Source organism: Aptenodytes forsteri, unplaced genomic scaffold, assembly GCF_000699145.1.
Source record: "Aptenodytes forsteri isolate BGI_AS27 unplaced genomic scaffold, ASM69914v1 Scaffold321, whole genome shotgun sequence".
NCBI classification, from domain to species: domain Eukaryota; kingdom Metazoa; phylum Chordata; class Aves; order Sphenisciformes; family Spheniscidae; genus Aptenodytes; species Aptenodytes forsteri.
Genome location: NW_008795030.1, coordinates 2,128,828 through 2,144,881, shown reverse-complemented (window position 1 = coordinate 2,144,881; position 16,054 = coordinate 2,128,828). Strand labels below are relative to the sequence as shown.

General features: G+C 47.7%; 1 protein-coding gene across 2 annotated transcripts; it reads left to right on the top strand.

The window, feature by feature from the left end:
* Positions 1-5,133: 5,133 nt before the first annotated feature.
* On the top strand, positions 5,134-15,906 carry ELOA (elongin A). Of its 2 annotated transcripts, none has more exons than XM_019471257.1 (10): positions 5,134-5,253; positions 5,896-6,014; positions 6,901-8,116; positions 9,420-9,534; positions 9,909-10,061; positions 10,511-10,608; positions 10,999-11,179; positions 11,722-11,833; positions 12,134-12,285; positions 12,883-15,906. In XM_019471257.1, the coding sequence occupies exons 3-10, from the start codon at positions 7,226-7,228 to the stop codon at positions 12,942-12,944; spliced, it is 1,764 nt and encodes a 587-aa protein (XP_019326802.1). In that variant the 5' UTR covers positions 5,134-5,253; positions 5,896-6,014; positions 6,901-7,225; the 3' UTR covers positions 12,945-15,906. The 2 variants fall into 2 exon arrangements, with proteins under 2 accessions (XP_019326802.1, XP_019326801.1); XM_019471256.1 differs by having other exon boundaries at positions 5,135-5,253; positions 9,906-10,061.
* Positions 15,907-16,054: the final 148 nt, after the last annotated feature.

Sequence of the window (16,054 nt, the reverse complement as noted above, 5' to 3'; positions counted from 1 at the left end):
GCGGTGCGCCGGGGTCCTTGTGCGGGGTTCCCCCGTGGCATGTCGATGGGGTGCGGTTTGAGAGGCAAGCGGGCAACGGGAGAACTTGCCGGAAGAGTCTTGCCCTGGTGACGTGTTCATGGTGGAAGAGCCGCGGTCCCCGGCGTGAGCCCGGGCGGGAGGCGGCAGGGAGGCACGGCCCTGCCGAGGGACTGGGGAAGGCCAGGACCGTGGCAAGGCCACCACGATCGCCGGGGAGTTGGGGTCAGGGCAAGAAGCTGCCGAGTTTTAACTCGGCCCCTGGCGTGGGTTCCCCCTCTGGCCTTGGGGAAGTTGCTTGACGCCTCTCGCCCATCTCCACGAGGGAATGTGTCCGCTGCCGAAATCTGCTGCCTGTAGCAGCTGTCGCGGAGCGGCTGCCGGGCCCGTGCTGCCCTGATCTGCGCCTGTGCTCGAATCTGCTTGGTGACATTCGGCTGTGTCTGTTGCTGGCAGCAACTCTCCTGCTGGGCACCAGGGTTCTGAGCTGTTTTTTTTTTTTTTCAACTGAAATTTGAAATTAGGGCTGAGCTCAGGTGTGGGTCTGCCGCATACTGTTATCCCATTCTCTAGGATGTCATATTTTATGGGGGGAGCATCTGTTTTGACTATTTACAGGTGTTTGATTCATGTTTCACTTAATTCAGGTGAAAGACAAGGCGGTGAGGGCTGTGCAGCCAGTCTGCACTCGGTTAATTTTGTTTAACTGAAGCAAACACCTGCAGAACTACTTGCTTTCCAAGACCTCCCACCACCCATGAAGAAGGATGGATACTGAAGTGCTCGAGTGCTGACCCTTTGAAATGGAGGCCCCTATACCCAGCTCCAGTCTAGCTGGGGGGCAAAGCGATGGGGGGGGTCTGGTTCCTTTTCTCACCCTCTCAGCCAAGACCAGAGCAGGGTTTAACCGGTGGGGCCCCGAATGCAGCTGAGGGACTGCTGAGGAGTAAATTCCAGGGAGTCTTGGGCTCTGTGGTGCTGAGAGCACATGCAAGACTTCAAATATTGGCTCAGCACGCTGTGCACAGAGAATTAGTGCTCCCGTTTCTTGACCCTTGTGTCAGCGTGGGGCAATAACTGCTTGTCTGTGTTTCTTGGGCATTGGAAGTCTTTGGGCACTATTTGCACAGGCTGACTCTTTCTCCAGTAACCTTGCGGTGTTAAGCTGTTTCTTTCTCTGTTGATCCTATGCAGTTTTGCAAGGAGAGGGAAAGGTGGTAAGCATTTGCAAGCTGTTACTAGCTAGGATAGTGACTTTAAACCTTTTCCCTTCCCCAGCAGAAAGGTCCCGTTAACTATACTCTATTTCTGATATCTTTTCAACTATATCCTTGGAAGTGTTAGAGTTTCTAGGCTTGAATTTAGTTGCCATCGCATTATCTTGATAGATTGTGTATCTTCTGAGCACCTTCCTATGTCAGAAAAATGGCTTTCGGCTCTTCTGCTATAACCATTTCCACTACGGTTCTGTAGCAGCTGCAGCTTTACCCTGTCAGCAGGACAAATCCATGGCACCTCTGGGTGCTACCCACACGTTACACCATTTCCAGTCTTTGGTTTTCTTGCCTTGTCCTTTTGAAACATTTTATCAGTAATGTGAAAGAATAATATTTGCTCAGTATCGTGTACAACTCTATATTGCCTTGCTGAAAGGTGTTAAGTATTAATATTGGTTTTGGGTGAAAATTAGGCTGCTGGCACAGAACTGTGTGAGTGAAACTTTGGACGCTGCTGTAATGGTTTGGAAACGGTCTTTTTTTTTCCAGCAGAGAAGATACAAACTCTGCTGCAGGAGTGTTTCTCTTCTGGGAGAAGAAAGAGGGTAAGGGGAACACAAACAAGAGAGCATCTTCGCTGAGAGGAGGCGGCCAGACTGTGCTGTAGTAATTTGATATTAACGTGTGGCGTTAGCATTGTAACGGCCTGGCTCACTTCTTTTAGAAAAAGAAAACAATCCGCCCATATTCAACAAAACTTTATTGGAGCTGGAACTAAGCGAAGTTTTTATGGTTTGTGTCTTGTGGCTGATTGACTGAAACTCTACCCTGTGCTGGAGTGTTTTAGAAGAGCTTTCTCGTAGGTATTTCATCTGGTGTCTAGCAAGATACAAGCCTTGTGTTTTCTGTCTTCTACCTGGCTGCCTTTTTCTCATAGGACTTGTAGGATCTCAGTTATTTCTGAGTTGAGCTGCCAGATTTAAGTCTGCTTGGCTGATTTCAGCTGAAGGCAATGGGGTGTACTGCATCAGCTTGTTTCCATAGGAAATACAGATTAGCGCAAGTTCTTAAGCCTCACTGCATCAGAGCTGTCTCACTTGGTGCGTCTCATGCACATGGACCTGTGGTCCACACAGGTTGCAAGCGAGGTGAGGTTTTGCTGTGCTGTACAAACACAGCTCCCAAATATATCCCTACTCGGATATTGCCAGGCTGCGTGCCACTTGGACGGCGTCAATAAGCTCAGGTTTTGATATCTTAGATTGTCAGATAAGTGCATTACTGATGACGCAGGTAACAAAAATGCCTCGTTTCCTGACAGCGTCATTTTGAGATTTTTTTTTTATTACTTGACTGGGAAGTCTGCTGAACTCAAACTGTGTTAACATTTCTAACGAACGTGCAGTAAAAGCTTCGATAAGTGCATTACTGATGACGCAGGTAACAAAAATGCCTCGTTTCCTGACAGCGTCATTTTGAGATTTTTTTTTTATTACTTGACTGGGAAGTCTGCTGAACTCAAACTGTTAACATTTCTAACGAACGTGCAGGTGTAAAAGCTTCATACAGTGACACTTAGGCAAAAGTATGTGTATGGTGGCCTCTCAGAAAGCCAGCTCTTGCGTGGTTTTTTTTTTCTGTTTGTTTGTTTGGGTTTTTTTTAAGATGTGTGGAGGTTTCCAACCATTGACTGCAGTGGGTGTGGAATAAGCCAGTTCCCTGTGAGACGCGTTCTGGATCAAATGTGTGGGTCCCCTGGTCTCAAACCACACTTCCCCTGGCTATACAAAATCCAGAGATGAGCCCCACTGAGAATAGCACTTTTCTTCTTGGAATTCAGCCCTGAAGGCAACAAGTAACTAAAGAGCAAAAAGAGCTGTGGAAGATGCTACAGTGGGGTGTAGCTAGAAAATAATTGGGAGGCTTTAAGGATACCATAACAAGTTTTCCCTTGGTTCTTACTCTCACGGTGGGATTTTGTAAGCTCTGAAACAACCTCTCTAGGAAGGTAACTGGCTTACAGAGATGCTGTTGTCTTAATATTGTCCCGTTTTACTCTTTTTTCTATTTAGTACAAAATCCATCATCCTTTCCCTCTCTTCCTGTCCCCTTCCAAACAGGGCCTTCGTGCACACTAGTCCAAACCCCTGTGTTACTGATGCCAGAAGGATCTTGGCCTTCCCGGCGGGATCCCGACCCGTGAGCTGTGGCAGGCCTTGCCGCGGCAGTTTGAGGGGCGGCAGCAGAGGTGGGCTGTGTCTCTACCTCTGCTGCTTCTGGTTTGATGGCTTCGATTGCCAGTGAGCTTGTCAAGCAGCAGTGCTGGCAAAGTAACAGCGGTTCTGAAAACTGAAAGGATGTTGGGATTTTTAGCTCAACTGGCTGCTTCCCCCCCCGCCCCCCCATCAGTTGAGGTAGGTGGTGGAGTGTGTCACCTGCCCCAGATCCCATGAATCCCAGGGGAGACTCTGCATTACCATGAGCCCAGAGTTGCAGGGACAGAGGCTTGAAGACCCGGTTAGCTATGGTTACAGCACAGCTAGAACTATTGCATCCCCCTCAGCACCCCAGCTCAGGAGTGCTGAAACACACTGTTACTGTTGGTATCAGTGTCTCACTCTTCTAAAACAAACAAGAAAACCTAAACCTTCAGTCATGGCAATGAAGTCCTAAATATAATGGAGATGGGGCAGTGGTTTCTGGTGAACAGAAACTATCCTGTGGTTCTGCTTAAGCTAGATGAACCCTTATCTCTGTGTCGAGGAGTATTTTCTCTCTGAATGTAACAGCACTCTTCAAACAGGTTAAAAGAACTTATTTCCTTCAAAAGGAAGGAAACCTCTAAACCTCTTTGATCCTTGCACGGTGGAAGTGGGGGTGATTGGAGTAGCTTAGGCTGACAGTGCTAATTTGAGCATGAGCACAATGCTTTAAAGAGAAGATCTTCTGGATCAGGGACAGGCCTTTGTATGGCATATAGCACAGCAGTGCTGAGCAAAGCCTGGGCTGTATAGGGGCTATAATAATGGGAACGCTGATGAGGCTGGTCTGTGGCTATAGCTGAGCTGTGGGAAATAATGTGAGGGGCAGCGGTGCTGTCAGATGTGTGTTGCCATGTACTGTAACTAAAAAGTTGGTAGACAACTCGGTGAAGTGGTGTCCCAAACCACCTGGATGGCAGAGGTACAAGTACGTCCCCTTCACCTGCAGCCCCTCGCCGGGGTGCAAGTCGGAGAGGGCTCCTCTTCCCTCCCTGGCCCGCGGAGCAGCTGTACGTGCTGGCAGGGCCTTGCTTGGCAGCGTGTGCGTGGAGGAGAACAACATTTTTCACTGGTGTATGGCGAAGGGAAGGGAAAAGAGTGGGGCGAGAGGCAGTGGTCGTGGAAGGGAACAGTTGTCTTTTTAGCACAGACTATAGCTGAGAGGAGAGAGACTGTCAGCAGCACTGACGGTGGAGGGTCTGCAGGGGAGATATGGGTTCCCTCTTAGATCTTTAAGAGCATCTAGAAATCTTCCTTCCCTCAGTGTCTAGCTTGCAAAACTTCAGAAAGGACTGTTCCCCCCCCCCTCCTCTCAACAAGTGATGTGATTCTCAGCACCACCTTCTGAGAGTCACAAGCTTCCGAGTCCTTTCTTCCACTTGCTGTGCAACGGAGTTGTGTGTCTCTGTTCCTGATGCTTTAAGCCAAAGATAAGTTGCAGTCCTGTGTGAAGAAAGCATTAATATTTGAGTGCGTTTTAAGATTCTCACATGGGCCCTCATAGGCAAAGAGGTGATAATTTCTTAACACTTGGCCCTGGTGTTCAGCTTCTCGGGAGCTTGATTTGGAGCAGGACAGTAGCTGTCTGCCACTTGGATCTTTCTAACAAGCTCTCATGCAGTGCAGAATTTTCTTCCTTTCTAATCACGGTATCTGGTTCAGTATGACAAGTCTGAACACTTTCCTTCTTGTCTCTGCAGCTGCTGAAAAGTCTGAAGAGGCTGTCTGAGTTGCCCATCACAGTTGACATTCTTGTGGTAAGAGCTGTGAAATCTCTCACACTTTCATCGTGTCTGTCAAGTCACAGGATAACTGTTTGCCACAGAAATGTTGCTTTCCCTGGAATGGGGCATATTGCCTCGGCCACCTGCTACAGCCTGGTGTCACAGGCACGATTGTGATGAGGTTCTAGAGATTCCAGGCACGGGGAAGGAGCGTGTCAGAGCAACTGAGAAGCCATAGAGGACAGTTTGTCATCCTCAGTTCTTCCAAAAGCTTAACACTTGACTGGGATATGAGAGTCGGAGCAGTTCCTAACGATAACAGAATAATCATGAAATTAGGAAGTGCTAATCCTTAAAATTATTAGTGACTTCTGGCTTCCAACTTACCTACAGTCATGGTAAATACTAACTTGGTTTATTAATACAGATAACTAATGTTTGACAAAGGCAGAGTTAAGTCTTCTTTGATTTACAGAACGGTAGTAAGTGATATAATGGCCGCTGAAAACATAATATATTATATGTGATATCTTTGCCGTTAGATTAAGGAAGTTTATTTCTACCTAGCAGCGATAGGTAGCGGGTTAACTTTATTCACTTTGTAAGAAGTTTAGCAGAGGTGAGAATGCTGACTGCTTTGCTAAGATGAATTCATGTCTTGGCTCTCTCGTGAAGGAGACGGGTGTTGGGAAGACTGTGAACAGTTTACGGAAACACGAGTTTGTAGGAGACTTTGCGAAGAATCTCGTAGCCAGGTGGAAGAAGCTAGTGCCGGTGTCCCAAGAGGCAGACAGGTAAGTGAACCTGTTCAGTTATCTTGACGGGTAAGCTTTGTTATATTTTTGCAGTAGAGATCATAAACTTCTCTGACCAAGGTAACAAGTTTTTCCAGAGCCTTCACTCTTTAACACAAGTGTGCTAACTCTGCAGGGGGTTTTTGCCTTGTTTTGGCATAAACTTCCTGCCTGCGCTAGCCGCGGACCGTTGGGTAGCTGACGGCTGCAGTTCTGCGTGAAAGTAGGGACCGATTTTCAAGAATTTGCAGTTTGATGAAGAGATTAACAGTAGAGGCCAGAAAAGTGCCTTTAGTAAAGCAAGAGATGCAATCTGCTTGCTTCCCATTTTATCATGCTAAAGAGAAGAAGTTCTAGGCCCAAGTAAAGGAAGTGACTTGTTTTGAAAGAAGGCTTTTATGTGCAAAAATCCTATGGAAACTGAAAGTTAACGCTAGCAAGCGTGTTGTAGTAACAAAGCTGTGTTGAACCCAGCAAGGAGATCATTTAGATGTGGGTGATAAAGACCCAGTTATTCCTGGTAATTTCGATGGCTGTGGTATCCCCATGCTTAACTGGGGGACATGTTTCCTGTAGGCACCACACAGCCAGGAGTGTGTAGGCATGGAGAAGTCTCTGTACGCATCTGTCTCCGCTTCCCAGTGAACTGTGAAGTCTCTAGTCCTAATAAAAATGCTTAATCAATTCCTGCGTGAGAAATGCAGTTTCTAAATCCCTGAATGTTGCTGTGCCTGAGAAAATTAGTGGTATTCCTGCCACAAAACTACAAAATACCACCTCAGTCTTCTGTAAGAGAGGTTCCCGTCCACATGGTCCATGGAGAGTGGCTCTTTTCATTCATATTGAGAAGTTTTAATCTAACTATTTTGTTTTCTTATCCCTTCAGAAATAACCTAGATTCTGAAGACCGTGACTATGAGAGAAGCAGCTCAAGCAAAAGACATCAAGAACCCTCCCTCAGAGAGGATGAGGAACCTGACCAGGAGTATTCAGAACCCTTCCAGCCGTCTTGCAGCCAGTCCTATAGCCCAGATCATAGGGAAAAGAAGTCCAAAAGGTATCCTAGGCCTGAGAGAGCCCATGAGACTTATGGCTATAGCAGCCACGAGGGGAAGGGTTGGGGCAGGTCTTCCCCAGTGCTCTCTTCAGATCAGGAGTACTCGGACTATGGACAAGCTGTGTCACCTGAGCCAAGTGAAAGCCCTCAGGATATGTACACAGACCCTTATGCCTCTGAGGAGCAGGAAGAACCAACAGTATTTCATCGGAAGGCCAGTAAAGGCCACAGCTTTCAGGAGAAGCTGGGGGGAGGCCGGGAGAGGAACCCTGGTGAGTTCTACGACAAAGGGAATGTGAGTCGAAGCAAAGAGCACAAGTCTTCTCACAAGAAGCAGCGACTTGATGGCAGAGGGGAGGACAGGACCTCTGCCTTCAGCCCAGAAAGATTGCACAAGACGTCTTTTAAGGAGCAGCTCCGAGAAGCCCCAATGGCAGGGGGCAGCAAGGAGAAGCAGAGGATGTCAGATGGCACCAAGAAGGAGAAGAACCGAGAAAGCGGCACCTCCAGAAAGGAGAAGTTGCATATGTTGCCGCACTTGGAAGAGTCTTTGGACAACCACGTTAAGAAGCCAAAACATCGGGACTCTGAAAAAAGCAAATTGGAGAAGCCCAAGCTGAGCCTGGAGACCTCTAACACAGAGCGGGAGAAACGGAAAGCTGAGAGTGACTCATCAAATAGGATTAAAGAAAAGGGGATTTCTGGGAGCTTAAAATCTTCAGAGGGGAAGCGCAAAGTCTCCGACGTGGATAAAAAATCGATGGGCTTTTCCTCAAATTTTGGGGAGGGGGAAGTGGAGGATGAATTTGAACAACCTACAATGTCCTTTGAGTCGTACCTCAGCTATGACCAGCCCCAGAAAAAGAAAAAGAAAGCGGTCAAACCCTCTGTGTCAGCTGGGGAGAAGGACCGAGGGCACAGCAAACAGAACGGATCCAAAGCCAGTACCAACAGCTCAAGCTCGAGTCGGAAAAGTCCAAGCCACAAGCGAACAAGTGAGAAAAAGGCAGAGAAGAAACTACCAGAGCCTCCTAAACCAAACAGGGTAAGGTTTTGAAGATCTGAAAGTGAACAAAGAAGGTGGGATCAGCTGCTCTCGGTCCTCTGCCATCTGAGGCTTATTAGTTTTCCCCTTGGAGGTGCTGGGCTGTGTTCTGCATCGGGTTGTGCTTGCGCTGTCTCATTGGTATCTAGGTCTGTGACTCCTGGTTCCTGCTGGGAGACACCATGTGTTTCATATGCCCTACGCCGCAGGCATCCCCTTGTGCTGTTAGGATGGAGCTCTGCTGGAAAAGTGGGTGAAGAAGGACGGGGGGGGGAAGAAATGCAGTAGACAAAACCCTCTTTATTCAAAAATGGGGAGAGTAAGAGGGAAACACGTTCAGCTAAATAACTGTATGAAAACATATTGGACGTGATACATTTGTTAAGCATGCAGAATATCTTTAGATGTGAGTCAGCTTAGAATCCTGCCTCATATGGAGTGCATCTCCACCTGCTAGCAAGGTTCCCATGTTTCTCCTCTCAAGTATTTATGCTTCTCTAAAATTGACCTTTTTTTTATCTTTATCAGTACTGCAGTTTTGTTAACTAAATCTGTTGCTCTCCAGAAATGGGAGAGAAATGGGAGAACTGGTGTTACAATGCAGCTTATTCTAGAAGACAGACCTCCTTTTGTGAAAGCATGAAAAATGAGCAATGTTTCTATATATATTCATTACCACATGGGGGCCAGGGTTGTGTATATAAATAAGGGCCTAATGTGTAAAACCTTGACTGCTTCATCTTTTTACTCAACTTGAAAGACTTTGCTCTTCAAAAAGTGTTTTTACCTTTTAAAATCCTGCTTTGCCATTCATTCTAGTAAGTGCCTCATATCAAAGTTTTAGATTTCCCCCAGTTTGTGAGGTTCCCCCCTCCACTACTGCGGAGTTTTTTGCGGGGGGGGAGAAGAGACAGAACAGGTAAATGAGTGTTTGAGATCAAGGAAATGTTTCTGCCAGCTTTCTCTTCTGTTTTTTCTCTAGTTCTTTGCATTGTTAATCTGACTTGGGTTCTTGCCTGAGGCCTTTAGCACTGAACCTAGCAGGTTAAAGATGTGGATGGCTCTTACTGGAGGGTGCTGAGGGATTCAGATCCTGAATTTTGCCTTCTTTGTATTGACAGCCTAGACAAAGCCACAGTAATGTGGCAGAAGTGCAGGCTCCCTCTGAGGCTATTTCCTGGTGCAAGCTGATCAGCATTGAATGTCTTATTCAGAATATCAAACAAAATGCTGTTTGTACACTGGCAGGATGTAACATTCTCCTTATTCTAGTCTTACTTGCATGTACGTCCTTTCCTTCCAGATACTTTTAGATGTGGTACCAACATTACCAGACATCCCACTGCCGCCAATTCAGGCCAACTACCGCCCTCTTCCTTCGATCGAGTCCATTACCTGCTCCCAGACAAAAAGGAAAGGTATGTTGGGCAGAAAAATAGGTCTGAAATGGGCTGCAGCCATTGTTTGTGGGAGGAAGTGGATGCTGGCTGGGTTGAAGTCTTTCTGTTGGGGTCTGGTGTCCTGCCTCTGATGGCCAGAGCCCGGGTTTCAGAAAAAGGTGGCTTCTTTTCCACGTTCTCTAGCAGAAATGAGGAAGGTCCTTTGCCGACCCTTCTTGGGGCCCGGGCTTTGGACTTGCCCTTCCTGAACTAGGTTACAGGTATCTTAGAGAAGACTTGGCCCTTTCGGTTGCTTCTGGGTGACTCTGGTTTGTGTCTCCTGTGCCATTCATCAGGGTGGGCTCTTCTTTTCTCTGTTCCCTTCTTACTCCAAGTCTTTCTCTTTACAGCAGTGTCCTCGCCAGTTGAAGAGAGCGAAGCGGGTTTTACAGGCCGCCGGTTGAATTCAAAGATGCAAGTGTATTCGGGCTCTAAAACTGCCTACCTCCCAAAGATGATGTCTCTGTATCAACAATGCATCAGAGTCCTCAGTAACAACATTGACTGTAAGTACCTTTCCTCATCTGTCTTAAAGTCATGTTGCCATGCAGATAATACTGAAGTCTTGGTAACTTGTTCGTATATATCCCAGAAGCATCTGGCTTGGAGCATGTGAACAGTTAGTTGCCCCTTGTCACAAGGCAAGCTAACTAATATGGGACAGATCTCACTGAAAGCTCAGGTGCTGCAGGAATCGGCAGCCAGCATGCTTTCAGGGAGTGCTAAAGCACTGGAAACAGTGGTAAAGAGAGCCTTGCGCAGGCACTTAACTTGGAGATATTGGTGCCTGATGACCCACTAGAGCTATTGCACCTACAGTTCCTTTCTCCTTCCCCTCGTATTGTGTAGTGGCGTGCAGCACTGCTGGTTTTTCCACTGCATTTCAAGGTGTCAAGCCCTTTCCGTGGCAAGGAAGGAGCAGGATAAATACTCTGTGCATCTTGCTTCTCTCTAGCAATCTATGAAGTGGGTGGCGTCCCTTTCTCAGTGCTGGAGCCAGTATTGGAGAGATGCACCCCAGAGCAGCTGTATCGCATTGAGGAATGTAATCATGTGAGTGCCTTGGCCTGGGGAAGGGATGGTGACATGTGGGAGTGATGTTTTGTCCTCATCTGCAATAGCAGAATAGTAAAGAACAACACTCTTTAGCAAAAAGCCACCTCTTGTTACGGCGCCTGGGGAAGGGATGGTGACATGTGGGAGTGATGTTTTGTCCTCATCTGCAATAGCAGAATAGTAAAGAACAACACTCTTTATAACAAGAGGTGGCTTTTTGCTAGTCCCGAGTTCCTGGATTTGCCATCCGCCCATCTCTTGCTGCAAGGCCCCTAAGCTGTCTTGTCCTCTGTGGTATTCCAGTTGACGCTGGCGCTAGCTGGTGCTGAGGGAGAGGGCAGTGAAGGTGTCAGGAGGGATCCCAGCTTACACGTGGGTTTGTTTCAGGTCCTCATTGAGGATACGGATCAACTGTGGCACAATCACTGTCTCCGAGACTTCAAGAACGAGAAGCCAGAAGAGTTTGAGTCCTGGCGGGAGATGTACCTTCGACTTCATGACGCACGAGAGCAGCGGCTGCTCATGTTAGCACGGAACATTGGCTCAGCTCATGCCAACAAACCCAAAGGTAAAGTAGGGCTGAATGATCAGACAGGGGTCTGGAAATGCTGCCTAGGGGATGTCTTTGTTGGGGGAAGGTCTTTCGGAGTGGCTGGTTTAAATCTAGTCCAATTTAGGAGTTGCTTAACTCTGTTATTTGTGGTGGCCTTTGCTTAATAGCTTAGCAGGCTCTAGATTTCATCCATAGTGTTGCTGATGCAGACTAGACAGAGCAATATTTTATAGCAAGAACATGCGGGGCTGCAGAAGCACCTCCTGTTCTGCTAGAGTGGCTTCTCCATGCTGGGGCTGAAGAATGTCGAGGTGGAGGGAAGCACTCCTGCTCTTTTGGTGAACATAATGAGAACTACTGACCTGATCAGTCTGATTTCTCACAGCCCATGTTGTGACTGCAAGAGGTTCAGACCTTAGGGAGGAGGCTATCGCTTGAGCTTTGAAATGGATGGACTGGGGAGAGGTGGTTGGAGCTTGCTGTAATAAGACAAGCCCTGAGGAACCTCCTTTATAATAAGCTGGATCTAAGCAATGCTCCCCTCTGGCCTCCTACAGGTAGAGTGGCCAAAATGGCGTTTGTGAACTCTGCAGCCAAGCCCCCTCGGGATGTACGAAGGAGACAAGAGAAGTTTGGAACTGGAGGACCTCTTCTGCCAGAGAAGACCAAGTGAGTGTTTCTCGGTAGCGCTTGCTGTTCAGGGCCTCTTTTCCTGTGGGCTCCTGCCAGCTTCCCCCTGGAGCTCTGCGTCCTGGTGGGAAAGGATACTGGGTGTCCGGGAGGTCCTTTTGCAGTGAAACTTGTAACTGTAATAGCTTCTTTCTTGCTGGGAAGTGCGGAGATCCTGGTCACCGCTGGTTCCATGCGGTATCAGCCATGCCGCTGTTAACAAATGTGGCTTGTGTCTGAAGAATTGCATCAAACCACAGTGACTCCTTTACTGAAATGTCTGTCCCGTCTCTCTTTCAGAATAAAACCAGTCCTGTACACATCTAACAAAAGCCACACTCGTGTGAGTGAGGAGCAGTCCTACGATGGGCCCAGCACCAGCAGTGCCCATTCTGTCCCATCTTCAGGTAGCACCTTCTCCTCCTATGACCCCAGGAAACCACCAGTGAAGAGTAAGTACAAACTGCAGAACATCCGTGTGGTCTCCTAGAGCTCCTCCTTTACAAACGCACGAATCTGCTGCTTCTGCTGTAAGAGAAATCCAGGCTGTGCAGGAGGGTTGATGTTGGTGGCCTCTCTCCTCTCCCTAAGGGGAGAGTAAAGGCTGTTCAAACTTCTTGCACAAGAAGAAGCATAGGGAAACATCCGATTCGCCTGCCTGCTCAGTGCTGACTGTATCAGCCTGTCCTAATGGTACTAGTGAGGCAGAAACCCTGCCTTTTCCCTCCTGCTGTCCTTCTGTGTCTGTCCAGCTGTTTGGAACCATGAAATTGTAGTGCAGCTCCCTTGGGAAGGAAGCAGGGAGAGTTTAACCAGAGATCTGTGTTCTTGCAGTGCAGAAAGCAGAGTGGGGGCTCTCCTCAGTCTGTGACCTGAAAATACGATAGGCCATGATCAGAGAGCGCACACTTACACCTGCCTTGCATCTGCTTTGCCAGGGCTGCAGCTCTGAATTTCTCTCTGCCCTCCTAGTCTGTGACTGCTGCGTTAATGTGTGGGGTTTTTGTTTGATTTGTTTTTTGTTGTTTTTTTTTCTTTCTCTGTTGCAGAAATTGCACCCATGATGGCAAAGACTATCAAAGCTTTCAAAAACAGGTTCTCTCGGAGATAAGTTTGCAGTGCAGATCTGGGACTTTCCTTCTCGAGGGGGAGTGGCACTGAAGGGGGAGAAGGTACCCAAAGAGCCCTTTTCTTTGAACTCTTTGGAGGCTGCAGCTGCTGGGAGAAGCTTTGATCTGCACAAGATGACAGCACAGTATTTTATCTTTTATTCTGGTCCCTTTCTCAGTGTCAAGTCCCCCTCTTTTCCCCCTACCCTTAACATCCTGTTTCTGGCTTTGTCATCCATCAAAAGAAGGGTGTACAGAATCTCCCGACACGAGAAAATGTGAAGTCTTGGCACCTGCTGAGAGTGGAAGATCCAGAGACTATTTACTATTTAACCTCTTAATAAATTATAAAATGGTTTTAATTAATATTTTGCCCCTCTATCCCGCTGGTATTATTTATGTTGCTCCCAGTAGTCTTCCCCCTCCCAATCCAGTACAAGGGCCAGCCTCTCTGTGACTCGAGCTGGCAGGAATCCATCTGTCTGAGTGGACACTGGGTGTCACGGGAGTCTTTCCTCGTGATCTGGTACCTGCTGGGCCCAAAGTCCCACCTGGACTCTCTGGGACAGGTAGGACCAGTGGCCCATCGATCCTTTGGCAAGCGCATCAAGTCCTGAGGCTTTTCTCTCTACTTGTGTATGTTAATAAAATCTTAGCTCTCGACCTTCTCTCTGCTGTTACTGTAGATCTTGTACAGATGCTTACGTTGTTGTGCAGGGATGCTAAGAGCCATTGGGGTCGTCTTCTCTGCTGCTGTTGTCTTCTGCTGGCTACTGGGAATAAAACTACAAGGGGTTTTGGGAGAAATTTTACTGTGCACCAAGTCAGATTTTAACTTTTGGTTTTGTTTGTGGTTTTGTTTTTTTTTTTGAGAGAGAGAGATAGGGCACTTTGCCTCTGGAATTGAAAACATTTTAATATCAATTTTTAAATATCAATGAAGGCATCGGTTTGCCTCTTTTTTTAGCGGAAAGAAGGAATACTTTTATCTTGTTTTCTGTGTGGAATTGGGAAGGATTTATTTCCAGTTTCGAAGCTGGTGCTTAAATCCTGTCTTTTCCCTATATGTTTTGCTCTGCCCCCTCTTTGGAAAAAGCAAGGATTTTAGTCTTTGGACCTGAAACCACTTGGCTGGGGTTGGAGGGGAGTGAATAACGGGATGTGGTTTGTTTTTAATGCGTGCATACTTCATAGCAGGACTTCAGAAAGCTCGGCTGTACTCGGTGTCTGAGGAACTGGAGCTCTGGAAGGAAAAAGTGTGTGATGTGGCCTGGTGGACCCAGGGGCTGGTGGAAGTGTGAGGAAGTGCCCTGGAGCACAGCTCCTCTGGGGAGGTCGGGAGCCCGAGTGCTGCAATGAGGTGTGTGATTTCAGGTGGACTTGCTGAGGCCGCAGCAGAGAGCGGGGAGCTGAACACAACTAGGCACTCGCTATTAAATGTGAAGCCTTATCGTGGTGAACGTTTACTGCCCATGGGTTACGTCTGCCTCGAAAGCAAACTTACCCAGAGGATGGAGCTGGTTAGACCCAGGTCATGTGGCAAGGGAGACAGCCTCTCTGTTAGCACTCGGAGGTCTGACTGGATCGGAAAGGGGAGAGATTCTCCTGTTCCAAGCCATATTTGCTGCCCTAGGACTTTGCTGTCTAGGTGGAAAAGGTGCTGGTAGTGGATGCTGTTGTTGGTGGCAGCTTTTGAGAAACTGCTGCTGGCTGGCTGTGGCTGCCAAATCCCGAACCAGTGGAGTTGTCTGTGCGCACTGACCAGGGGAAACCTTGCTGTGAAGAGCCCTCCCTGGAGGGCTCTAGAAAAATCCCTGTATGCTTCTGGTTTCTGTTAGTTTCTTTCTTTCTTTTTCTCTTTTTTTTTTTTTTTTTTTTTAATTTTAAACCATTCTGAACACCTGTCTCTTGTTTATTTGGTCTGTTCTTTTCTTAATTTGAAGGTCTTGGAAAAATGTTCTCAGACTCTCATGTGCTGTAAGTCTGTTACAGTCCCAGATGCTTTAATGTTACTGTGCAGCATTTCAGTGTGTGTTGTGCTGTAAAATAATGGCTCCTTACTCTTGCATTTTTGCTGTATTTAATTTTGCTGTATTTTTAATTGGGTAACAATATATTATCTTCTGCTGACCGTTGTGCTACCATTTATTTCTCCTCTGTACTTGGGGTAGGGGCAGAGGGGAGGGAAGCGGAGTCTGACATCGTGTTCAGGCCCCAGTGGAGCCTTGAGCAAAGGATCTGGGTGAGGCCCGAGAACGATCTTGGGCGCTGCTAAACTGCCACTTGATTAATATTACAGCTAGATAGTCGGATGTGGGTATTGCCTAAAGCATTGCTGTTACGGGGTGATGTACCTTCCCTCTCAGAGCAGCCTCTTTTGCTCTAGGCTTTGCCAACTGTGTCTGTGTTTTAGCTTAGCTGGATTGCAGGGAGAGGGGGTACAGAGAGGATCAGACGTGACGCTGTGTCTGAATTGACTCCGCTCTGTGCTGAGCGGGTCCCACTGGTACAGGGACCGATGCCAACCGCTCTCCCTTCCCGCTCCTTCCTTTTGCTCAGACACTAAAACCGCACGGCTGGAAGAGGTGGGCACCAGCCCTCGGCTGGGAAGAGAGGAGGGTTACTTCCACGAGACACAAACTAAGCAAAGCCTAGGGTAAAAGCGCTTGCTCCGTTCCCAGTCTCTCGGTGCCCGGGCTGTGACACTCGTGCAATTTTTCTGTGCTACACTACACACGAAGGAACTGAGCAGAGCTGCCTCTTCCCCCTTCGCCGCCCCGCTGGTGGTGGGATGAGTAACGTGGGCAGGAGGGGGAGTGACTTTGACTTGCATTTGTATTTTGGTCCCTGACTGTGTATATACAATTTTCTATGTTCCTTTTTTGTGGTAACTAAGATGAATATTTTAATTAGATAAGTTATATGAAAAGAGGAAAAATCATGTCTCAATAAAAGCCAAACACTGGACCCTGTCTGCTTGTTCCTTTCTGTCTCTGAGCCATGAACGTTAAATACGCCGTTAGCAAAACTAGGTCTCCGTAGCCCCTAGCGGGGTCCCGTTCCCCCCTCCCGGCTGGAACAAGCCCCAAGCTTAAACTCCAAGAGCTCTTCT